Genomic DNA, 26,460 nt, shown 5'->3' on the forward strand with positions numbered 1-26,460 from the left:
CGTCTACTCACGAGCCTTTGCGTTTTTAGCGTGTGTTGTTATCGTCGCTTGGGACTCAATTCCCGCGCGTGCGCAGGTGACGACCCTCCCGCTTTAACTTTTCACAGAACATTTCTCCATTGACTCTATTGTTTTGTATTGTTATCTGAACACGCAATATGTAATGAATGGCACAAACAGATCGGTTATGTAAATGAACATTTTCTGTCTGAACTATTGAAGATTTTCTATTTAGAGAGTCTAAGCATGGAACTATAGTTCCATGGTCTAAGTTATAAACTACAGCGATATTTAGAAACGATGTCATGTGAATTTTAAATTATTATTTTTCAGGCGCATTTGCCGCCATTTAGCGCTATTCAGTTTAGCTATCTATTTCTAGCGTTACTACTGCAACAACAATAATTTTATTCAAATACCACAAACAGTGTGCTAATTTCTTTGAAGTATTACCGCTTTGTTCACGATAATATTATATTTCAGGTATTAATTAATACAAATTTCAAAATTATAAACTTAATTAGTATATGTATGTGCAGTCTGTGGCTTGAAATAATATTCAATCCGTTGCACTATCTTGTCTGCCGTTGTCGCAGACAAAATGGAATGTAATGGATGGAAGATGGAAGAGGAACATGGAATATAATAGCATTTGCTTAATTTTATGTTGGGGAAATTTAAAGCGAGAGGGTCGTCACTTGCGCACGCGCGGGAATTGGGTCCCAAGCGACGATAACAACACACGCTAAAACGCAAAGGCTCATGGGTAGACGCTTGTTTGTAAACAATGACACGATATAGCCACCTGACGCATGTGCAGGTGACGACTCCCCCGCTTTAATATGAAGTTTTATAATCTGCTCTATGCATTAAATAAAATGTTAACTAGTCCCACGCATGCGTTATAGCTATAATTCGCTACCGTGCAATTTTAGCGGCAATAACGTGTCCACATATTTTAACAAGATCCCCGTCAACATGTAGCTGCCTGTTCTAGCTCTAGATGATACTTAGATTGTCTAAATATATGTCTGTGTTTATTATTATTACTCAGATTTAGCTCCCTAGACAATACACATAGTCTAGCTGCCACACTACTATAGAAAGACACAATCTTGCACCTAACTCCAAATATCGTGGTGTACCCACCATGCTCACCGGAGATGTCTAAATGGCCCGTGATTATGTTGATAGTTGACACACCAGCTGTCACGTAGTAATTAATGTATATAATCCCTCTCTCACTTTCCGCTGCAATTGATCTGACAATAATAATTTAGTTGACTCGCAACTTGTGTGGCGGGTATTAACATGACACGTTTTCACGAAAACTAGTATATTTGAGATACGTTAACGTTCTTTTATTTATTCAATTGATTATTAAAGTTGAGAAAACAAGAAGTAACCCGAAGTAGTTACAACATGTCAGTAAGTAATATATAATTAATGCTCGTACAGTTTGAAATTACACGCTTATTATTGAGGTTCATTTCAGCATCAATATTACCTTATTGTGTATTTGAGGTTGCACGTTGCAAATACACTAAGGGGTTTTTACATGTTATTTGACCATGTGTCGCACAACGACCACCGCACATCAACCACTACAGTATTTCCTAGAGTGCTGTTGAAATGGTAATTTTCAACAGAAATAATAGTCTTGCTACTTTAATTAAGTGATCATGAGTACTATGTGTACTATGATGAATTTGTTTTCGCGTATCTGTTGACCAACTTATTTAGCTGATTACTAACGAATGACTGTGTTATGTCTGGTACCGTTTAGGCCATGTGAAGTCCTGGACGGAACTCGACTCAGTGATTTGGAACTAATTACGAGATAACCGTCGCTATTCGGACTACTATTTCTGACAGTTGGTATTCGTAGTTATTAATGTAGTGAACGATTAATCAAAAGATATGACGTATTCAGTACTTAGTTTGTTTGGCTGTATGATTGAAGGTTACGCCCCAGAGTCTTTTTTCTGCTTTGTAATTGGTTAGAGTTTTGAAAATGAATAAAGAGAGTTTGAGTTGGTCTTGGTGAGTACTCCACGACAGAGGCAGTCTAAGAGTCCAGTCCTGTAGAGTCTTGGGCGAGTCTTGGGTCAGCCTTGCGGTAGTCTTGGGTACTTCTCCCCAGGGCGCTGTGTCTTATAGAGTGCTCGATTGACCGACTAAGACGAGAGTTGAAACGTATTTCGTTGTGTGTGTCTATTTGACTGTAAGATCCCGTACCTCAAGGGGACGCGATATAGAGACGAGACGAGATCCCCCCCCCTGACGCGTGTGGAGAACCCCAGAGGAGAAGATTTCCCCGTGATAGTACCACGGCTGTCGCAAATCGAGTGTCGTACACTAAAATAAATGTGATTATGCTTAGATTAATATGTATCTTATTAGTAGTAGCACATCGGGGGTTATTGGTAGTTTGATCTCATATACCATGCCATAACCAGGTCACTGCATATAACTAAGGACATTCTGAAACGCCAATGGAAAAAATGATTGTCAGTAAACACATCAGCTATCGTATAGCAATTAGTGTAGGTATAATGATTCGATTGCAATTTCACTACAAATACAGTAGTTATTCCATAATTATTATTCCGACGCTCGATATCGTGTTTACTGTTTGACGATTAAAGTCTGAATGAAGACACACTAAAAGTTAAGTCGGGTAATTAATGCTTTTAATCATATATACTTTACTTCATGTCGTTAAACTCTGCAAATAATTCTAACATGTTCGCAATAAAAGATAATACTCGCAATCTGTGCGGTGTGTGTTCCCGTAACACACTATTACGAAAGTCGGGTATATTATTTGTGATACGTTAACGGTCTGCAAAGTAGCTTGCAGCGATGGCAAACTTCAGATTCCAAATATCAGGGACGGTGAGTGACATTTACATATATTCACGCTGTGATATAACAATATATTGTGTGTAAACTGCATATACACATTGTACAATGCAAATTCAATCCTACAAACTGTGAATGTACGGTACCTCAACCACCTAAAACTGTTGGGAATGCAACAATACTCACATGCTAAATGATACTGTAAAGGGGGTAATTATTCACTGGGTTTTAATTTAGCTTATTTCGCTGACTGGAAAAATGCGCTAAATTAAAACACCATCAATATGTAAAATTTAGCATAAAACACATTATCTTAATGACGAAACCGTGAATTTAAAACCCACTGAATATGCCTGAAATGGTAAATCAGTGAAATTTAAACCCAGTGAAAATTAGTCATTTTACAGTATGTGGATTTTTGCAGATTCCTAGTATCCACCTTCAACATTTCGCTCATAACACGTACAAGTACATTATAGTAGATTCTAGAATAGGGTTCTGAAAGATGAGTTCCGGGCTATTTTGCCACATATCAAGTATGGTATTTGCTGTTTTGGTGCCGGTGTATTCGGCGAGTGATGGTTACACAAAATGACTAATTAATTGAAAAGTGCGGTCTGTAGGCACTTAGTGTTATAACATTATTTGTTTGTTTCTTGATAATAAAAAGTCTTGGATTTACACCGTTAACATCTTGGAGCTTCAACATGTGAACAATATTTAAAATTCAAAGACAATAAGTTATTTCCGAATGTCAAATAAATATTATTTTCGTGTCAGTTCTTACATTTTTTTGAGATTTTAAAACTGTATATGTTGCACGTTTTTGTAAAAATGGTTTCCAGGTTTTAAAATAGTTCTCAAATAATTGCCAAAAAATTGTTGAATGTTTAAATGCTTGAATAGGTTTAATTTTGCAGCAAACACCGTGTATGATTCTACATTCTGTAGAGTTTATGGTGGCCTGAGGGCATTCCCGAATGCACAACAAATCCTACTCTGGGATGAACAATTTACATGTTTCAATAGTCAACTTCCTCGTTCTGGTAGCAAAAACGTATATATTTAACTGCGTAGACATAAAAACCGAAAACTTGGGGTCATGACACACAAAGGATATGTAAAATATTTCCTGGAGATAGAGTACTGCATTGCTGTCCGACGGAATAGGTTGACTTCTCGTAATAAAAAATGGGGGGGGGGAGAGCTTCGCAATATACAGATTAAATGCAATTTGTAATGTACAAACCAGGTATGTAAGATGTTGTTAATTTCAGTGCAAACTCTAAATAAAAGTTTATAAATACAAAACAAAACCATTCACTAATACAATACAATTGGCGCTCAAAGATTCCGATTATAAAAATATGTCAAACTATCAAAAGGTTTTGAGGGTTGTAAATTCACCGATATAATACACTAATGTAAATTATGTGCCCTACTGTTGTATTGTTTGTCTTTAAGTAGTGAATTTATAATACAAAATAATAAAATACATAGAAAATATATGTTGAACAACTGGTACTAGTTATCATATCCGTTAGCGTGTTCGTTTCGTTGTTTCGTAATAAGAATGTCTTCAACTGGAGATATGATGTGTCAAAGTGCAGTATGTGTATTTCATATTTCGGGAATTAGTTGTTATTCATAACATAAAAAGTCATGAATGGATTCCAATGAAATGTTTTCTTTGGAATAACGACCAATTGGTTAGATTTTGGTAAAGAAGTAAATTTGGTTGCCATGGAAACAGCCATTTTTCGAATGATATTCATTCATAACAGGCGGATTCTTTTGCTAACAGTGTTAATTACGGTTTTGTAAATACAACTCAAACAAAATATGGATTGCCAATGACACAAAAAAAAACAATTTTAGATTTTGGTAAATATGACTTGTGTTGAAATAGAAAAAATGTCATGCAATTGTCAGGAGGGGAGAGACTCAGTTATGTATGTTCTTCAACAAATTATGAATGGATTTTCAGGACATGTTAACTTGATACATGTACTAACAGGTTGGATTTTGGATTTTGACAAGTACACTAAACTACACATATTCAAATTATTAAGATACATTTATTTGGACTCCATGGTATGCATGAAGTGATGTCAGGTTTCTGTTTGAAATCTGCACCAGCTCGTCGTATCTGCCAAAGCCTTTTTTAAATGTTAAGGCCAGTCGCCCTCTATGCTACAAAACCCTTGGTATAATGGTTTAATTTAGTGAAAAAAGACAATTTCTTTTTGGAAAGTCTGCATATGTACTACAGGCTCGGACACAACAAATGAGTAATTAATATATAGGTAGGAGAGATTTGGATACTAGTATTTCTACAGATCTATTACACTTTTGTGAAATGTTGTGTATAAATAAATCATATAGAAATTCCTCCATTATTTTATCAAACTTAATACATAATACTTTTCTATATTCATGTAAATCTCTGCACATTACGAAGAGTGTTTTTTTGGATTGTCTAAATACCAACTAAGCAAAACAAAATATTCTATTTATATATTTCGGTTTGGTGTCAATTAAAGTTCGAGCTACTAAATGTCGACGTTTAACAACACTATGTTGGCCGTAACTCAAAGTTTGGTTAAATGTTGATTGAACACAGAATTATTTGGGCGTGGTTTTGAACAAGTGTGCGTGTTTTTTTGAATATATATGTGTCAATACTCAGTCATGTGTATTTTTCTGTTATATATACTTGTCTATTTCAGACCATAGTTTTACTGGTGTTGATTATCATCGTGACAATCGCAACGTTGCAAATCAAATACAAAGTAGAAGATTCCATACTGATACACCAAATACAAGCTCAGAAGTCAGAACACGTGAAATCGTCACCACGCTTGTGTGAACGACCGTCATCATACGTATATAGAAAAACCTGTAAGACCGGTAGTACCACGCTTCATGCGATCTTCTGTCGATACGGCTATGAAAAGAAACTGTCCTTCCTGATGACGCGTGACACCACTCTTGGTCTGTTGCCAGCATCCAAACCTATCAATCAATCGACCTTGTTGCCGCCACTAGGTGGCAGTGTTGATGGACAGTCCAAATACGAGGTGTTCACTTGTCACATAAACTATTCAGAGGCAGACCCATACATGCAGGGTACACCCAAACGAGTCACTATTCTCAGAGAGCCGACTGCTAGATTGGAATCGCTCATGTCCGCGTTTCCATGGCAACGAGAGCCTGTCATGGAAAGCTTACACCGTTTCATGGAAGATCCGACGAGGTTTGAAAATGGTGGCACACACCACTCCAGAAATCAAATGATGAGGGATTTAGGTTTGACTTTAAAAGAAACGTCAGATGACGTCATTGTAAAAAACAGGATAAACACTCTCAGTAAAGATCTAGATTTAGTGCTCATCACAGAATATTTTGACGAATCCCTGATTTTGATGAAGCACGTGTTATGTTGGGAAACTGAAAACATTCTTTACTTTGCCAAAAACCAGCGTGCACATCGGAATGAAGTAGCACCGGCTCTAGAGGGCCAGGTTCGACTGTGGTCAAGAGCAGATTACTTACTCTATGAACACTTCAATGCAACGTTGTGGGACAAGATTCGTGAATTCGGGCCAACTTTCTATGACGAATTAAAGGAGTTACGAGAAATGCTTTCTGAAGTCCACGACCAATGTGTGACTTCGACTACAACTAACAAAAATATTGTCCAGAAAGTGAAGTTAAAAGGAGACAGAAAATCTCCATTTTGTAATAATTTATTACGAGACGTTTCGGCGTGGTTTCATTGTATTGCAAATCGACAAAGTAACAACACTGAAGAATGTTAGGTAATTGTTTCTAAGAATAAATTATTATTAATAAGTATTATTACAGTACTAAGAACAAAACCGAGAGTTTAACTCTCTGAATATTATTTCAGTACTCTAGTTTCTGTTGATATAGTTTTTACCACTCCTCTCCGTTTTACAATCTCTGTTGTACTGAATACTAAAAGTTGCTGCAGTAGACATCATTGATTATTTTGAAATTAATATATTCACCATAATTTACTGAACATAAATTTGAGAATGTTTATTTTCACAAACGTGCATAAACTACTTTGAATGAAATTAATAACACAAAGGGTGCATACACATAATCTCAAACTATGGCACCGTTTTGATTCTCGACTTTCATCGAACATTAAGTTTATGGTTCGATAGCTGTAGCGATTGGTATATTGTGACCTAGTGATTAAAAACCGGCGGTACTGATACTGTAATAGAAATATACTACTGTTTCGAAGAGTAAAATTATGTTGAAATTACCTATATAAACTATTCCACAAAAGATCGAGTTAATCCTATCTGCAAAACAAAAGGATCGATTAAGTACCACAATAGTCTTTTTCAGGCTCCACTATGAATGTGCTAAGCTAATCTCATATGCTTGCTTATCGGCTATACCCTCTTAGCACTGTCCATGACACACACATATATTTTAATCATTTTAACCTCAGTTTTAACTGATTACAAGGAAGGTATACATATTAGCACGCGTTGATTGTCATGTCGGGAATAGCATACCTAAAATAATCATTGAATACAATGGTATTTGGGTGCTTAGCCTGAGCTAAGGGTCTAGACCAGGGTCTTTAAAACGGGCCAGATTTAGCTGGTACTTACAGTTTCTAAGCCAGTGCTGAGCATTCGCGCATGTTTTTTGTAGCATAGGCTAACATTCTCTTGAATTTTGTAGTCACAATGATGGTTCGTGTATTGTCCAGAGCATTATGCAAATACACAAGCTTGTAATAAAAGGAAACACTAAATGATTTTGAAGTTTGTATTAAACTAGCTTTTGAGGTATGTATTGTACATCTGATATATTATTCGTATTGTAAAGATGTTGAGGTATCTAATATTTATATTGTATTGCAAATACGGTTTTTTTCACACTGTTTTATCCTATAGCTAATTGTGCTAGATAAACACCCAATGAAATTGTTAAGTTTACCTATTTAAAACCTCGTGAATATGTATTTTACACCAAATCTTCTAAAATTAAATATACAGAATATTATTAACTTTGAACAGTTCGATACACACTACCTTCTTTCAGTTAATTAGATACGATATGAACGATTTGCGTTACAATAGTTTAATACTCTCAAAGTTGTCACGGCATTAAATTATACAATAAATGACCCACTTTATAAGCTGACATGAAGAATTTTGTTTTATAGCTGGCGCATACTTTTTTAGATAAACATAACTTCGGATAAATTGTTTGGCTAAGTCGCATACATTGCACTATCCAATAAAACTACAAAACAAGTTACAAAACATATGATAAATAAACTGAGTTTAAGGAGCCAGTATGGACACTGCTCATCTTTATATTCTACAGAGAAACAATATATGATGAGTTTTTAGTAGACACAGCAGCTGTCCCATGTTAAGCGCTTTATATTGCCTCCTCGTATCATCACATTCTCTGCATTTGGTCGGATAGATTAAATGCAATAACTTTACTGACATAAGTCATTTTAAATGAAAACATATCTAACAACTTGTTGAGGTCAGGTACATGCATTTTTGTCTACAAATGTTACATTTCTTAGTGTACTAACATAGTACCATATAGGTGAATTACGCATAGGACAATTAGGGTGTCCCTGACAAGAATAAAATATCTGTTTTTTCTGCTTAATTCATTTTTAAAGAATTCATTGGGTTATGATTTTATTACGCTCGTTTTAACTATCCGTCTTTCCTACAATCAGACAGAAACGTCAAAGTAGTATTTTCTGTAGTAGAGTTTTCATCAATTCACTTCAGTCCACATTCACGAGATCCGGCTTAATTTGCACAGGTCTCTTCCATGCTTTCAGAGTATGTGTTGTCCAGATTACCTAATCTTTATCTGCACGTTTAGGGGCAAATATCTATCAACCCGGACAAAATATGACCTCATTGTCTCTGATGTATGCATTGTTAGTTATTTGTTTTCCAATGAATTTCCAATTGCATGTTGGAAATACACATAGCATGTCAGATATCTACTGATAATACATCGTCACATTACGCTTTAGCTGTCTGATCTCCTCAGTGGCGTCTGCAGATTCATTTTACAATTCTGTTTCAGCAATCGTTGCTATTCTAATAATGTGATTCTTAGAGGAGGTGCTGAAACAGGGTTGGGAAGATCGATATAACTGCCAAGTTTCCGCAGTGCGCGACGCCCTTTCCCAATGCACCGCATTCATATCGCGGCTTTTCGATTTATTTCAAAAAACTTGCCTGACTTCTTGGAACTCGGAAATATTTCGGAAGACATTGAACCAGTAGTGGTGAATAAACACTGCATTGTCTTATATTCTATGTTATTAGTGTTGACTTTATCACTTGAAAGTTTATAGTGTATTTCATTAATTATTAAATAAATGTGAAAATGGTAGTTTTCTACAGAAATAATAGTCTCGCTACCTTAAAGCGGAGGAGTCGTCACTTGCGCACGCGCCCGATGGCGATAGCGTGTCATTGTTTATAAACAAGCGTCTACCCACGAGCCTTTGCTTTTTTAGCGTGTGTTGCTATCGTCGCTTGGGGCTCAATTCCCGCGCGTGCGCAGTTGACGACCCTTCCGCTTTAAGTGACCATGATTTAACTATTATGTACCACGACTGTCGCAAATCAAGTATTGTTCACTAAAATAAATGTAATTATGCGTAGCTTAATGGGTATTTCGGGAGTTTGGCAGTTTGATCTAAAAATGCCGTAACCAGGTTATACACGTAAGGACATTCTAGAACGCCAATGGAACATTTGGTTGGTAGTAATAAACACAGCAGCTATCGTATAGCAATTAGTGTAGGTATAGTAATCCCATTGTAATTTCGCTACAAATAAAGTTGCCATTCCATGAGAAAGACCAACTTACAAGAGCGTGGGGTTCGAATTCCGACGCTCAGTATGGTGTTTAATGTTTGAAGATTAACGTCTGAATGACGACGCTCTAAATGTTAAGCACTGTGTTCGTCGGGTAATTAATGCTTTTAATCATATATACTTTACTTCATGTCGTTAAACTCTGTAAATAATTTTAACATGTTCGCAGTAAAAGATAATGCGCGCAATTTGTGCGGTGGGTGTTCCCGTAACACACTATTACGAAAGTCGGGTATATTATTTGTGATAAGTTAACGGTCTGCAAAGTAGCTTGCAGAGATGGCAAATTTCAGATTCCAGATATCAGGGACGGTGAGTGACATTTACGTATATTCACGCTGTGATATAACAATATATTGTGTGTAAAGTGCATGTACACATTGTATAATGCAAATTAAATCCTACAAACTGTGAACGTACCTAAACCTCCCCAAACAGTAGTCATAACTGTTGGGAATTCGACGATACTATGGAAATTGTAGGGATGCTATTTATGTGCGTAACATTGCAGATTCATAGTATCCACTAGTTATCATATTAGCGTGTTCGTTGTGTTGTTTCGTAATAATAATGTTAATAAATGACATATGTGAAAGTCTTCTCATTCATAACATAAAAAGCAATGAAAAGATCTAATGACATTTTCAGGAGAAGTTTTCCTTGGAATAACGACCGGTCGGTTAGATTTTGGTAAAGAAGTAAATCATGTTGCCATGGAAACAATCATTTTGGGAATGTCTTTCATTCATACAAACGTTATGGGCGGATTCTTGTGCAAACAGTAATTACGGTTTTTGCAATTATAGCATGGTCAAAATCAATTACGGTGTCTGAAAATTCATAGAACAACACAAATGTAGGTTGTTCGTACGTCAAAGTTTGGTTAACTGTTGATTGAACAGAGAATTATAATTTTGGCGCGTTGTATTCTCAAAGTTGCCATGGCATTAAACTATACAATACATGACCTACTTTATTAGCTGACCGCGAGCATTTTGCTTTATAGCTGGCGCATACATTTTCAGATAAAAATAATAACTACGGAAAATACTGTGCGTGCTGAAGTCGCATACATTGCACCACCCAATAAAACTACAAAACAAGTTACAAAACATATGATAAATACACTGAGTTTCAGGAACCAATATGGACACTGCTCGTCTTTATATTCTACAGAGAAACAATATATGATGAGCTGTTAGTTGACCTTGCATCTGTCACATATTAAAGCGCGGTGGTCGTTGCACAGCGCGTGTTCGAATTTCATGTAAATAAACATTGTATTTTACACGCGTTGTATACGTCGCTATGAGTCCCATATCGAACAGGACGCTGCACGACGACTGCCGCCCTTTAAGCGCTTTATATCGTGCTCCCTCGTACCATCACATTCTCTGCATTTGATCGGATAGATTAAATGCAATAACTTTACTGACATAAGTCATTTTAAATGAACACATATCTAACAACATGTTAAGCTTCGGTGAATGCGGAATGACAAATAATATAAAATATAATAATATAAGTGTAGTGAATACAAGACTACTATATGAACATTTCTTAGTGTAGTGACACATTATCACATAGGAGAATTATCGTATTCTTGAAGAGAATCAAATATCTGTTTTTACTGCATAGTTTATTTTTAAAGGATTCATTGGGTAGTGATTTTATCACACACAATTATACGTTGAAATTCATGTATGGAAATTCGAACGTTTTAACTGGCCTCCTTTCCTGAAGTCAGGCCTAATACGCAAGTAGTATTTTCTGTACTGGAGTTTTAATCAATTCATTTCAGTCCACATTCACGAGACCCTGCTTAATTTGTATAGTTATTTAAGTAGTGAATTTATAATACAAAATAACAAAAATACAGAGAAAATATATCTAAACTGTTTGTTGAACTGGTACTAGTTAACATATTCGTTAGCGTGTTCGTTTCGTTGTTTCGTAATAGGAATGTTAATAAATGACATATGTGAAATTCACCAGTAGAAATCGAAGTTAACCGTACTTGCTTCAACTGGAAATATGTGTCAAAGTGCAGTATGTGTATTTCATATTTGAGGAATGAGTTTGAGGATGGATTGCCAATGACACAAAAAAAAAAAAACAATTTTAGATTTTGGTAAATATGACTTGTGTTGAAATAGAACAATTGTCATGCAATTGTCAGGAGGGAAGAGACTCAGTTATGTTATGTTTTTCAACAAATTATGAATGGATTTTCACGAGAAGTTAACTTGATACAAGTACTAACAGGTTGGATTTTGGATTTTGACAAGTACACTAAACTACATAATCAAATCATTAAGATACATTTATTTGGACTCCATGGTATGCATGAAGTGATGTCAGGTTTCTGTTTGAAATCTACACCAGCTCGTCGTATCTGCCAAAAATCTTTTAAATGTTAAGGCCAGTCGTCCTCTACAAAACCCTTGGTATATTGGTTTAATTTAGTGAAAGTCTGCATATGTGCTACAGGCTCGGGCACAGAAAAAAAGTAAATATATCCCTATTAGGTAGGAGAGAGTGAGATATTTCTACAGATCTATTACGGTTTGGGAAATGATGTGTATAAATAAATCATATCATATAAAGATTATTCCATTGTTTTATAAAACTAAATAATACGTTTCAGTATTCATGTACATCTTTGCACATTACGAAGAGCGTTTTAAAAAGATATTTTTCGGATTGTCTAATGTCAACAAAGCAAAACAAAATATTCGGACGCTGAGTGTCTACAAACCCAAGAAAACTACACAAATTGACTCCATTTACCAATACTTAACGGTTTGCCCGAACGCACGACACAATTGGAGGCGAAGAACCAATCACAAGACTCGTTACGAGCCAGTTGAGCAAGGCTAACCTCGATGTGGTTCGTAACCAGTCTTATGATTGGTTGTTGGCAAATGCTGAACAGGCCACGCCAAACTGTGCCCTGCGTTCGGGCAAACCCTTAATCATTCGGAAATGGAGTCAATTTGTGTAGTTTTCTTGATTTATTCTGCAGATATAGGTAAAATATAGGTAAGACTTTGACGAACTTTGAAAGAGCAACTAATAATCTTCAACCTGGTATTTTTTATAGATTTTATTTTTCATTCTGTTCGTCTGTTTTTTCCAGTTTAAAAAATATGAGCTGGCTGGAGCCTTCATCCCTTGTCTATTTCTTACACTAGATACCAGCTCATAGGGAATGCGTACAGTTGATTATAGTTCCTTGGCTCCCTGTGGTGTAATTTGCTGTTATATATACTTGTCTATTTCAGACCATAGTTTTACTGGTGTTGATTATCATCGTGACAATCGCAACGTTGCAAATCAAATACAAAGTAGAAGATTCCATACTGATACACCAAATACAAGCTCAGAAGTCAGAACACGTGAAATCGTCACCACGCTTGTGTGAACGACCGTCATCATACGTATATAGAAAAACCTGTAAGACCGGTAGTACCACGCTTCATGCGATCTTCTGTCGATACGGCTATGAAAATAAAATGTCCTTCCTGATGACGCGTGACACCACTCTTGGTCTTTTGCCAGCATCCAAACCTATCAATCAATCGACCTTGTTGCCGCCACTAGGTGGCAGTGTTGATGGACAGTCCAAATACGAGATGTTCACTTGTCACATAAACTATTCAGAGGCAGACCCATACATGCAGGGTATACCCAAACGAGTCACCATTCTCAGAGAGCCGACTGCTAGATTGGAATCGCTCATGTCCGCGTTTCCATGGCAACGAGAGCCTGTCATGGAAAGCTTACACCGTTTCATGGAAGATCCGACGAGGTTTGAAAATGGTGGCACACACCACTCCAGAAATCAAATGATGAGGGATTTAGGTTTGACTTTAAAAGAAACGTCCGATGACGTCATTGTAAAAAACAGGATAAACACTCTCAGTAAAGATCTAGATTTAGTGCTCATCACAGAATATTTTGACGAATCCCTTATTTTGATGAAGCACGTGTTATGTTGGGAAACTGAAAACATTCTTTACTTTGCCAAAAACCAGCGTGCACATCGGAATGAAATAGCACCGGCTCTAGAGGGCCAGGTTCGACTGTGGTCAAGAGCAGATTACTTACTCTATGAACACTTTAACGCAACGTTGTGGGACAAGATTCGTGAATTCGGGCCAACTTTCTATGACGAATTAAAGGAGTTACGAGAAATGCTTTTAGAAGCCCACGACCAATGTGTGACTTCGACTACAACTAACAATGCTGTTTCCCAGAAAGTGAAGTTGAAAGGAGACGGAAAATCTCCATTTTGTAATAATTTATTACGAGACGTTTCGGCGTGGTTTCATTGTATTGCAAATCGACAAAGTAACATCCCTAAAGAATGTTAGGTAATTGTTTCTCAGAACAAAATCGAGAGTTTAACTCTCCGAATATTATTTCAGTACTCTAGTTTCTGTTGATATAGTTTTTACCACTCCTCTCTGTTTTACAATCCATGTTGCACTGAACAATAAAAATTGCAGCAAGAGACGTCAATGATTATTTTGAAATTAATATATTCACCATAATTTACTGAACATAAATTTAAGAAGGTTATTTTCACAAATGTGTATAAACTACTTTGGATGAAATTAATAACACAAATGGTGCATACATACAGTCTCAAATTTTGGCAGTGTTTTGATTCTCAACATTCATCGATCATCTAGTTTATGGTTGGATAGCGGTTGTTATATTGTGACCCTGTGATTAAAAAAACGGCGGTACTTTCCTGCACAGGAAGGAACAGTTAGCACTCTCTGTAGCGCACACACACACACATATCTCAGTTATTTCAAGTATGATTGCTCAGCACAGTAGTAAGGAAGGTTGTCATGTCAGGAATAGCATACCGAAAGAATAGTTATGAATAAAATAGCAAATCTTCCAAATTAACATTGAGTACAATGGTATTTTTTGTGTGATTAGCCCATGCATAGTCCCTATCAGAGGGACTGTGGCCCATGCTAAGGGTCTAGACCAAAGTCTTTAAAACAGGTCAGGTTTAGCTCATACTTACCATTGTTTAGTTGTGCTAAGCGCTCGCACACAATTTCTTAGCATGAGTTAACATTTTTTACCTTTGGAAAAGGCGCATTGAAAATCAACTAAGCTTTATGACTGTTATTATTGTCATCCCGAATACGACAGTATTAGGCAGAGGGTTCTCCGAACCCGCCTATTCACATAGTTCATACCGGCGGTGGTTGGGGGTGGTTGGGGGGACCCGGAGTCTATGGTGGGTTCAGAGAATCCTCTGCCCAAATTCACTACGTTCAATTACCCACCATAGACTCCGGTCAGTCAAAATGACTATTTTGAACTGTAGGCAGAGTCAGACGCCGATAGGTGGCGGGTTTTCCGAGCAAACAGAAAAATGATGAAAGTCTTTTCCCTGTCCGGGATGAAATACAATAATTACTCAACACCCTGGTTAAGGCCCAAAAAAGGGTGTTGTCTTACCTTGCCTGTGCTGCCCCCGGACCAAGAAGCCAGAATGCTGCTACGGTGACAAGGTTCGGTGTGCCCAAGAAAGCTAGACCCCAACCCAATTCTGGGGGTAGTAAGCTTTCGAAGTAAAGACCAAAACAGTTCTGCATGAGGGCATAGGCCGCAAAGTGGGACCTAGGAGCTTCCAGGGGAGTGCTGACGGTAGAGAAATCTGTCCGCATAAAATGCCGAGACTGACTTATTGCCTATGCGCACGGACCCTTGTGGTCATCAGGCTGGGTCAGCAAACCAAGACTGACCCACTACGACGGGACCCAACCTAAAGAGACCTTCCTCAATGGATATGGTGTCTGTTAGGTGGTAGTTGATAAAGACGTTCTGCGTTCTCCAGAAGCCTGCCCTTCGTGTATGCTCGAGGGGGCACCTGACGCTAGCACTAGTGAGTTGACAATCGCACAGACCTCATGGTCTCGTACTTGGTGTCTCTGCAAGCTCTTTGTCAAGGAAGTTATTATAGACCTCTAATACAGTCACAGTAAACCACCTGGTTATGGAAGTTGGGGAGGCCGGCCTATCCTGCCTGCATGGGCCGTAACACAAAGACATGTGCCTGGCACCCCGTCCTGAACCCTTAGTACGGTTTGGTAGCAACTCTGTGCTCGAACTGGGCAGAGAAGCAATTCCTCCTGACCCTCCGGGCAGACAAAATTGACAGCCGGGGGATGACGATCGGGTGAGGATCGTGTCCTGGGATTTGGTTCTAGGCGAGAAACCCGATTCGTGTCTTTCGCACAACTTGATTGTCCATAACAGCGGTACATCATCCAAGAAAGACAATGCCCCCAGCTCTGGTCGACGCCTACCTGAGGCGAGGGCCAGTAGGAAGACTATTTTCCATGTTGAAAAATTTGAGTGGTACTGATCAGAGAGGCTCAAAGGGCGGTCTGCTTAGAGCGGACAACACAGCCAACAAGTCCGAGTTGGGCAGTTCGCTTGTATGGGTCTTGGCGTCTGGAAAGCAGTAAATAGTCTCCTAATAATAGGATAATCGGCTAGTCTTGTTCCCGTACGTTCTCAATGGTGGGGGACAAGGCCGATCTGTAGCCAACGATCGCTGCGTGGGGCAAACCCACTTCATCAAACAGGTGGACGAAGGAGCCTGCTACCTGGGCAATAGAGGGATGGTATGGATCAATCTCCATTCCACTAAACCAATCAGTGTATGCTTGCAGCCTAGAAATGTAGGCTGCATTGATCGAATCCCTGTTCGCCCTGGCCAGGACATTGGCAGCCCACTCAGATAAAGCTTTCGTATGTGCGGGTCTAATGAGAGCCTCTATGCGTGTAAGTGATACCCGCTGGGCTCGTTGGTAGTGCGCCGTCTGGTTGGGACGGCAGGTCCAGTAAGTTCAGAAGTGTTTCGACTAGCATTTCCGACCGAAGTGTAAACTAGGCCTTGTTTGGATAATTGGGTGCGACCAATAATATTATGCAGGTGTGCACCTGTCGAAGTTTTCTCCGTTGCCCGGTGAACTAGCGGGAAGGGAGGAAAGGCGTACACAACTAAGTGGGTCCACGGGGTTAGTAAAGCGACCCTGGCCCAGGCTTCTGTAGTCGACAGGAGTGTTACGTATGTCGGGAGCTTGGCATTCCGGGGTGCGGCAAACCGGTCTAACCCTGGACCATCTCACAGCCGAAACAGCCTGGAGGCTTGTATGAACCACCCTGTGTTCTGGAGACGAAGCCGCCCTGAAAGGGCATCTGCCAGACTGTTCCTCATCCCTGGAAGGTGGTGTGCGGTTAGCTCCACATTGTATTCCAGGCACCAAAGGAGGATTTGCTCCACTAGAACTGACAATGATGAGGAACGCGTCCCCCCTCCTTCTTGAAGGAGACCACCGCTGCGTTGCCTGTGCGGAGCAGGACTCTGTGGTCTTGAACTACGGATAGAAAGCGTGGTAGTGCTAAGTATACTGCTTTCAGTTCGAGCCGGTTGATATGGTAGTTCCGAAACTAATGTGGGGAGCCATATCCTTGGACTTGTTCCTCCAGTAGATGCGCTCCCCAACCTTGGGAGGAGGCATCAGTTACCAGAGTCATACCTGCTGCGAGCGGGTCCAAGGGGACCCCCTGTCCAAGGTTGGCCAGTGACGGCCACTCGGGCATGGCTTCCTTCACTTGGTCCCAGATCAAAACCCGCCTATCTAGTTCCCATAGGAGAGCTCGGCGTCATAACCAGCGTTATACCGGGCAGCTGCGTAGTGCAACCTGGGGAACAACCCTTCAAACCGAGGTCATCATTCCGATGATCCGCATTAGTTCTCGGAGGGACACTGAAGGAACACTGACTAGGCATTTGGTTAGGCTGCTTACCGCTAAGCAACACACTTGCAATAGCTAAACCAAGCTTACCTTTGTGTCAAAACTCCATGCCCAGAGACACCATCTGCGTGTTGGGTCGAGGTGGGACTTGTCGATTGAAGTAAATCCTGTGTTAGTCTGATGTGTTTGGCTATTGACCCCTTGTCCTGGTTGTGTAGTAACCAGTAGTCTGGGTACGGATTGAGGTGTACCGACATTTGGTGAAGCAGCAGCACTACCTGTTTCATCACTCTGGTAAACACGTAGGGCGATGTGCATAACCCGAACGGGGGGGGGGGGGGCACCTGAAATTTGAATACTTGGCCCAGCTGGGTGATTCGAAGTAGATGGCAACTCGTTGGGTGCATCGGTATGTGCAGGTAGGCCCTGCTTAAGTCTAGAGGGGCTAGCCAGTCGAAACGGTGGATGGTGTCTCCATTTGGAACCCATCGAGGAGCACGTACTGATTCAGTCTGCCTAGGTCCAGAACTGGATGCCTTCCACTTGTAGGTTTGGTACTACGAACACATTTGGGTAGAAGCCTGGATTTAGTTCTGGCTGATGTACCCTTTGTATGGATCCTTTTCCCAGCAAACTGATACTTCCTGTCTGATTGCTTCTGCCTTGCGAGAGTCCCCTGGCAGTGCCCAACAGGGGAGACACTGACGGGGGAGATGGAGATTTTAGCGGTATCCCAAAACCGGATGTCACCACCTGGGAAGGTCCAGGGATCGGTCACTCGCTGTTTCCAAACTGGACTACACCGGCGCAATCTGTGTACGACAGGGATATGTGGGCATGGGTTTGGCAGTTGCGAAGGGGGTGCTCTCTTCTCCCATGAGGTGAATTCCCCAAGGCCTGAAGTAGTCACTAAGTTGTGACCTGGCTACTCGCCGAACACATGCCTGTCCCCCCGGTTGCAGAGATGAGCGTCAAACACGCTTCCCCCGCTGCCGGAGTAGACGTCCACCCAGGGAGGGTGAGGAGCCAACACCTGGCACTTTCCTGGGGGCGCGCCACTACTCTTCCCTCCCATGGAAGGGTATGAGCGCTTGCCTCCTGGCTGACTCTGGCTAGCAGACGACGCCGTAGGGCATTGTGTTTCTTGGGGTGCTCTCCGCTTGCCTTGGCAGCTAGAACCAACTGACTAGCGAATTCGATCTGAACCCTGTGGTTCATTGCACTTCGAAGCTCCGAGACTGTACCCACCATTACCTGAACAAAAAGGGTGGAAGATGTCCAGTCTGCGTCACTGAGGTGGGGGCGTACCCCCTGACTCAGCTTGTCGGCAAAAACACATGCGTCTAAGGCCCCGTCTCGTAGCACAGTAGTGACCCCAGCCAAGAGAGACAGATGGATGTCACACGTAGATGTGCGGTGGCCCGCCAGAAAATGTGTCGCCTGGTCTAGGAGGTTGGTGCGTTCTGCCTCCGAGGTCTCAGAGTCCTGGGCGCGCGCAATATTGCGCTCAAGCAACTCTGCCCTCAGGGCTGGATGGGTCGTCTTCGATTGAGCTGGCGAGAATGCCCATGGAACGCGGCTGTCCCCCTTTGCCCGGTTTGCCAAACGGAAATTCGTGGTACCGGGGTCTGGGGAAGGAGCCTTGGGATCCTGTTGGGGGGCGTTTTGGTCTAATCCCACGCTATGGGGTCTGATCCCGAAACCACACCGACTGGGTAGCGTTTGGCCCAGCGGGAAGTGTTGCCTAAGGTTTTCCCCACCCGGGGGCCTTAAGCGTTATGTCCTCCGTGGATGACAAACGTAAGCCCATCAACACCGTTTGCGTGTCCTGCGCCCCACTCCGCACTCAGACGGACAGGGAGAGATGTGCCGACGGGGTTGCTTTGGATCCAGATGCCCATGATCCCCTAAGCGTTGAAGCAACCTTAGGTATCACTGGGATCGATGATACTCCGCATCACCCCAAAAGCGTGGCTCACTGAGTCATTACGGATGGAAGACTCTGAGGGAGCGAACTGCGTCTCCTTTCACTTTAAATATGTGAGAGGGAGCGTGTTCGACTGTGACTGTGGGTCGGTAAGAAGGGAGTCCAAAACCCACAGCAGAGACCGGACACAAGGATAAATTTGTTACCGTTGTACCGTTACCGCGCGACGAACCCTGACTGGCTGAAAGTAGAGGGGTCAACGTGTGCCCTGCCCTGCCCTGAAAGCCCTGCCCCGAGATCGGAGTCTTGGCTGTCAGCACCCAGTTGGCATTCAGTGCCAGAGGCTCCAGAGGAGGCCCAGTGCAATTAGCCTGAGCCTCGGCCTCACCCAAATTAGTGGGAGCACCGCGGCTGAGAATGGGGGTTCCCCGGAAGAGACGTGTTTGAATGCAAACATGCTTTTGTGTTTCTTCCTGCTTGCCCACCGAGGGGCCGCAGTGGAGACAGCTCGCTCCGACTGCGTCTGATCTACCAGGCCTGCCAGGGGCGCAATTGCCCCGACAGTCCTTCGACCAAAGCCCTCAACTCGGAGGCAAACCCGGCGCCATGCGAGGAAGGGTCCATAAAGGGACCTGCAACGAGCCCCATAGGAGGAAAGCCTCGCTGCAGCCGGTAAATTCAGATAAACCACCGCCTGAAAAAAAAGACTGAGGATTGCCCTCCGATCAGCGGAGGGAGACCGAGAAAAAATGTCCTGGTACACGAAGCACCGGTAGCCGAGCGTGAGGACTTTCCACTCATGCCAAACACGCACTCACTTTAACCGATTTGTTTACTGGACGCGCGACCTTGCTGTGAAAAAACGAGCGACGCGGTCAGTCTCAGCGATTTTAATGGCTCTGAAAGAAAAATCTCAGGCCTCAAAACTCCAGTGAAAAAACACACGTCTTCACGGCAAAAACTCTGAACCCCGCATGCAGGTACACAAAAGTATTTCGGATGCAGGTTCTATGCTGATGAATTCTGAATATAACCACTGCACAGTCTACTCGAAACACGAGGAGACCCAAAAAAACGGCAGCGAGCCCTGGTGCTGTCATTACATCTATTCATTTCTAAATACATAGATCAAGCATAAAATGAAGAGGCCATGCATGAGGGAAGCGAATTACAGTAGTAAAAGGTGCCGCCACGAAACCGACAAGTGGTTAAGTAGTGGCGCCGGGTCACAATAATAGTTTGTGTGTGCGTATTGGCGAGAGAATTCTGCAAATACACTAGTATTAAAATGAAACATAACACCATATTTATATTCACATAATACATTATAATTTATTTATAACCTTATTTATAACAAGAAAATATCTTTAGTACATTATATTGAATATTATATTCATACATTATATTAAAAACAACTCGTCTCAGTACTTAAAATATACTCAAACCAACTAAAATTTTACCATTTATAGAATTATTATACAGATCATTCACCATAATTTTACTATTTCTGCTTAATGTTCATATATAAGTAAATATTATAAACATATGATGCTGGGGGAGGGGAAGTATGCATTTAACATTTCTTCAGCTCATCGATCATTGTACGGGTTTTTTACTTGTTCTTTGCAATGGTCTTCTTTAGTTGAGAAAGATCCTTGAATAGATTTCTGTTGAGAACGGCACTTGCCGAGAGCAGTCCACCATAAGCGGCACCAGCAAAACCACAACTTAATATGTCTTGACCTGGTGTGAAAAAATAATAATTAAACTTTTCAAACAAGTGAGTTGTGCTTCACAGTTATCAAAGTACTGTTGTGATGCAGATGGATTAAAATAGGAGTTCACACTCGCTGCCTCCCAAATTGTCTTGCCATAAAGCCCAGTGCATATTATTCAAACAGCATTCCGACCAATAGCATAGCAGCAGTTTATCTAAACACTATGACAATGTTGATATCATTTGTATTGAACCCACCAGCAAAGTGTCTTTGTACTTAAACAAAACCTCAAAAAGTGTGTCAGAGAAATGGGTAGGGCACATTTTGAGTATAATTATGGAACAAAACGATGTACATTAATAAGTAACCCTACCTATGTATGACTCATGTATGCATGCATCCAATTCAGCAAGAATATATCGCAAATTACAGAAAAATTACTACTGACCACATCTACCATGTAATTGATGGGATCACTACAATCCTTTTTTCAATAAAAATCACAATATTCGAACTGACTTACCAGTCATGTATAGATTTGGTACCATAGTCTGAGCCCTTAATCTAGTCACAGCCTTAGGTCCAAATCTCTCTTTAGTATGATCTAATCCATAGATTTCACCAGCAGGCGACCCCAAATAATATTTATTAGACACAGGTGACCCCACTTCAAAATAGTCAACCTACAGATTTAAACAAATGTCATGATATCAAACACGAAAATGGAAACAAAGGCACTCAGTTTTGTGCTTTCTTGATATATACTAAAAATTAAATGCTGGTACAATTATGAGAAAAAGTGGTTAGTGGGTGCACAAAAATGAATTGTGAGCATTTTATATTTTAGGGGGATGAATCTAATATGGTTGCAAAAGTCGTATCCTTTGTGGGAAAGATGTTTGGGGCTAACTTCAAATGTTTTCTGATACGACTGTTTTATACCAAATACACAATGTCAAGAAAACATCTCAAATTCTCCCACTGCCTGCTGTGAACACAGGTGTAAATAGAATTGACTTCACTGAAGACTGTAGCAGTGTAAGATAAGTGTGAGATGTGATACCAAGTGACAGTGACATGTATTAGCTAAAAAATAAAGCGAACACCTTAAGTGAACCAGAAAATCCACAAAAGAGTCATTCAAGGTACATATCTGGAAAGGCTATCAGATTTACAGTATTTGGTAAATATTAGCATATTAATCAATCAAAGAAGAACCACCAAAACATGAAAATAAATCAGGCTAACGGTTCTGCAGAAGAGGTTTTAAAAATAATGTAAAAATTGATAGATGGACAATAGCAGAAATAAATAATAAAAACATTCACCTTATCCTTTAGGTGTGGAAACAACCTAAGAACCTGAGCCCATGCTCTTTCACCAATAGAGTTTTTTAGTTTATCATACTCTTCTCCACGCTTCATCACTCTTTCATTTTCCCATTTTTTGAACCATTCCCAGTTAGCAAGTGTAACTACAGCACAGGTGCTCTTTCCTGTGAAATATAAGAGTAAAATTGTTCTTAACAGTTTATATTATACTAATTTTTAGTATTGTATCATGATGTAGGTGTGCCCGCATGACATTCCTAAGAAATGTAACACCTTAAAGACATGTTTGACAAAATGGTCACTTCCCAGGTGTGTAAGTTTCCACATAATCATTTCTAAGATGTGTGTAATATCTTATATCCACACGAATATTTCCAGGATGTGAGTAAGTGTCCAAATGGCCATATCTAAGATGTTTCAACATGGCCATTTCTAAGATGTGGGTAAGTGTGAAAATGGCCATTTCTAAGATGTGAGTAAGTGTGAAGATGGCCATTTCTAAGATGTGAGTAAGTGTGAAGAGGGCCATTTCTAAGATGTGAGTAAGTGTGAAAATGACCATTTCTAAGATGTGAGTAAGTGTAAAGATGGCCATTTCTAAGATGTGAGTAAGTGTGAAGATAGCCATTTCTAAGATGTGAGTAAGTGTGAAGATGACCATTTCTAAGATGTGAGCAAGTATGAAGATGGCCATTTCTAAGATGTGAGTAAGTGTGAAAATGGCCATTTCTAAGATGTGAGTAAGCATGAAGATGGCCATTTCTAAGATATGAGTAAGTGTGAAGATGGCCATTTCTAAGATGTGAGTAAGTGTGAAGATGGCCATTTCTAAGATGTGAGTAAGTGTGAAGATGGCCATTTCTAAGATGTGAGTAAGTGTAAAGATGGCCATTTCTAAGATGTGAGTAAGTGTGAAGATGGCCATTTCTAAGATGTGAGTAAGTGTGAAGATGGCCATTTCTAAGATGTGAGTGAGTGTGAAGATGGCCATTTCTAAGATGTGAGTAAGTGTGAAGATGGCCATTTCTAAGATGTGAGTAAGTGTGAAGATGGCCATTTCTAAGATGTGAGTAAGTGTGAAGATGGCCATTTCTAAGATGCGAGTAAAGTGAAGATGGCCATTTCTAAGATGTGAGTGAGTGTGAAGATGGCCATTTCTAAGATGTGAGTAAGTGTAAAGATGGCCATTTCTAAGATGCAAATTCTAAGATATTTCCCAACATATAGTCACTTTGATGAAAAATAAGATACATGTCTTGCAATGGCAGATATAAATCACATAAACGATTGTTATATTTTAATAAGTTGGTTGCAGTCTAACATAGTAGATATTGAACTTACCTGGATAACGTTGTTCCCATGTTGGATCCTTTGCTGATGGAAATGAAATGAATAAGAGTGGGATATCATCTTTCAGCACATTTTCCACACTTCTACCAATATACTCCTCTGTTATATTAGTAATGTCGTTGCTTGTATACACCCACCAATTACGGCCCTCAAGAGCAAGGTCTTCTTTGGATCCTTTCAGTCCCACAAAAATTGACATTGCTCCAACGCCATGTTTAATTGTACCCTTTTTTACCATAGGTTTGAAACCTTTTGAAAAGAAAATGGTTGAACGATTTAAAGAGTACTTACACATTAAGAATACACATATGGTGCAACAATACTAACAGATTTGCTTACTTTAAAATAGATCAGAGCATATATGAATAAAATCATTATCATCTAAATATTTTAAATATGATATATAATAAACTTGCAAAAGTTGAATGTGATCAGTTACCACTCTTTACAATACAAATGGAGAAAGACTATCTGGAAAAAATAATTTAGGGATTCCCAAATAGTTAAAATAAAAAAATTACAATAGCTTGTAAAATAGAGATATTTGAGCAAAGCATAAAAGAAATAGATGGTGAATACATAGTAGCTAGGATAGATGATACAATGTCTAACTAGACATGATGTTAAATAAATTTACCTGATTTATCCATAATTTGTGGTGGTAGAAGAGACTGAAACGTATTAAAGAATCCAGCATCTGATATTATTATTGGAGCATGAATATCAACATCACCACTGCTTTTATGAACACGAACACCTGCAGAAACACAATGCAATACATATTTCAAATGTTACTTATAGAAGGGCACCGTCTTGTTTTAGAATTTCTACACATGAGCTAAATATTGAGACTGGGAAAGGAATGAGGGTTCCACTGGAACAGAGGTTTTGTTCATTTTGTTGTAATCAAATTGAAGATGAATATCACATGTTCCTAATTTGCCCACAATATGCCAATCTTAGGCTAAAATTTATTCCACACTTTTATTTTTCTCCAGCAGCAGAATGCAAAATTTATTTCGTTAATTCAAGTAATTCAAATACATTAGTAAATCTAGGCAAGATTATTTTCTTTTCATTACAGAAACGTTGAAAACTTATGGAATGACTGGGGGAGGTTTATTTATTTATTTTCACGAATATTTAATATTGTACATGTAAGGCCCATGGCCTATACCGGGGTAGTACTGAATATATATATATATATATATATATATAGGAATTTATTGATGTGTATGCATATCCAATGATATATGCAAGATGAAAAGCCAGAGATTGTTGCAAATCTTCTTCGCATATTTAAATCTATCTACATATACACGAAGACCAGGTTTACGTTCCTGCTCATAAGTTACAATAATCAGATCAAACTTACCAAATGCTTTTCCACTGTCCTCGAGTAAGATCTGCGAAACTTGAGCTCTAACTAAGACTTTACCACCAGCCTTCTCTATACTGGGTATGATATGGAAGGCAATTTCACTGGCACCGCCGACTGGATATGAGACACCATAACGCATATGGTTGATGAGATCACAGTGCATGGCAAAACTACCCTCAGATGGTGGAGATCCTGAAAGAAAAGAAATAATTCAAAATGATGAAATATCTTTACCATAGAAAGTAATAATAAATGGCAGAAAAATCACCATTTTTATTAATGTTTGGTCTGCGTTTTGTGCAAAAAATAGTTCAGCGACCATATATTTTTATCAAGGTTTTGTGAAAAATAGCATAACTAATACAACATTGCCCATTTAGATCAAATAAGAAAGGAATAGATGGGTACAAACTAACAATATACAATCTTTTATAGTATAAAAGCCCTGAAACAATGCAATAATATATCTGAGCATTTTGTAAGAAAAATACTGGCTAAAATTTAGGAGGAAACAATTCTACCCAAGCTTACTTGAGATTAATTATGTACCAGTTATATTTACTCTATATTAGTACACAGACTGGTTGCCTGCTACCCCTAACCTGACCTGACCTGTTTGTTTGTTTGGCAATTCTTCATTGCACAAGTAATAATTGAACACACATGGCCACTCACCATAGTCACCAAAACTATATGCAATGACAGTCTGTAGCTCTTTGTTATCTGTTAACTCATTCATTACATCTGATACACTGCGCTGGGAATACTTGTAATAGTTTGTGAAGTAATGTATCAGGCCAGTGGAAGCAAGGAAATCGATCCACCATGTTGGAACTATTTTGGCCATAACATGACCAAGAGCACTTGCACGAGTTGCCTGAAAAATAAACAAACAACCCATGACAGCAATCTAGAGCATAGAGTTAATCAAAGAAAGATTAGGAAGAACTGAATAACTGAAGAGCTGCTGAAGATAGTGGAGGCATGAAGTTAGCGCATTTACTTCTAATAGAGCAAACACAGCGTTAAATCAAAGAAAGCTTAGAAAGAACACCTGTGTGCTGAGAGAGTATTGAAGACACAGTAAAAATTAATTTGAAATTTAATTACTTGTACTTGAGATATTGATGGAAAAGCTGAAAATTAATTATAGTTAACTAGTTAC

The 26,460-nt window shown here is 39.6% G+C and overlaps 3 protein-coding genes across 3 annotated transcripts in view; 2 read left to right on the forward strand and 1 right to left on the reverse strand.

The window, feature by feature from the left end:
* The first annotated feature begins 2,835 nt into the window (after window positions 1-2,835).
* LOC102805036 (galactosylceramide sulfotransferase-like) lies at window positions 2,836-7,669 on the forward strand. Its single transcript, XM_085501216.1, has 2 exons — window positions 2,836-2,898; window positions 5,595-7,669. The coding sequence occupies exons 1-2, from the start codon at window positions 2,866-2,868 to the stop codon at window positions 6,684-6,686; spliced, it is 1,125 nt and encodes a 374-aa protein (XP_085357342.1). The 5' UTR covers window positions 2,836-2,865; the 3' UTR covers window positions 6,687-7,669.
* A 2,398-nt stretch (window positions 7,670-10,067) lies between these two features.
* Window positions 10,068-14,164, forward strand: LOC102804919 (galactose-3-O-sulfotransferase 3-like). The gene is made up of 2 exons (XM_006814025.2): window positions 10,068-10,100; window positions 13,073-14,164. Exons 1-2 carry the CDS (start codon window positions 10,068-10,070, stop codon window positions 14,162-14,164), a joined length of 1,125 nt encoding a protein of 374 aa, XP_006814088.2.
* Window positions 14,165-20,821: 6,657 nt separating this feature from the next.
* LOC100372363 (all-trans-retinol 13,14-reductase-like) overlaps window positions 20,822-26,460 on the reverse strand; it is a 48,750-nt gene continuing 43,111 nt past the window's right edge. Inside the window, exons 4-10 of the mRNA XM_085501213.1 lie at window positions 25,971-26,172; window positions 25,290-25,487; window positions 24,552-24,671; window positions 23,906-24,163; window positions 22,562-22,728; window positions 21,757-21,916; window positions 20,822-21,258 (exon numbers count right to left, since the gene is read on the reverse strand). Coding sequence (XP_085357339.1) covers window positions 21,128-21,258; window positions 21,757-21,916; window positions 22,562-22,728; window positions 23,906-24,163; window positions 24,552-24,671; window positions 25,290-25,487; window positions 25,971-26,172 — 1,236 coding nt within the window. The 3' untranslated portion in view covers window positions 20,822-21,127. The remainder of the gene's footprint in view (window positions 21,259-21,756; window positions 21,917-22,561; window positions 22,729-23,905; window positions 24,164-24,551; window positions 24,672-25,289; window positions 25,488-25,970; window positions 26,173-26,460) is intronic.

Source organism: Saccoglossus kowalevskii, chromosome 7 (genome assembly GCF_978046115.1).
Source record: "Saccoglossus kowalevskii chromosome 7, keSacKowa6.1, whole genome shotgun sequence".
NCBI classification, from domain to species: Eukaryota; Metazoa; Hemichordata; class Enteropneusta; family Harrimaniidae; genus Saccoglossus; species Saccoglossus kowalevskii.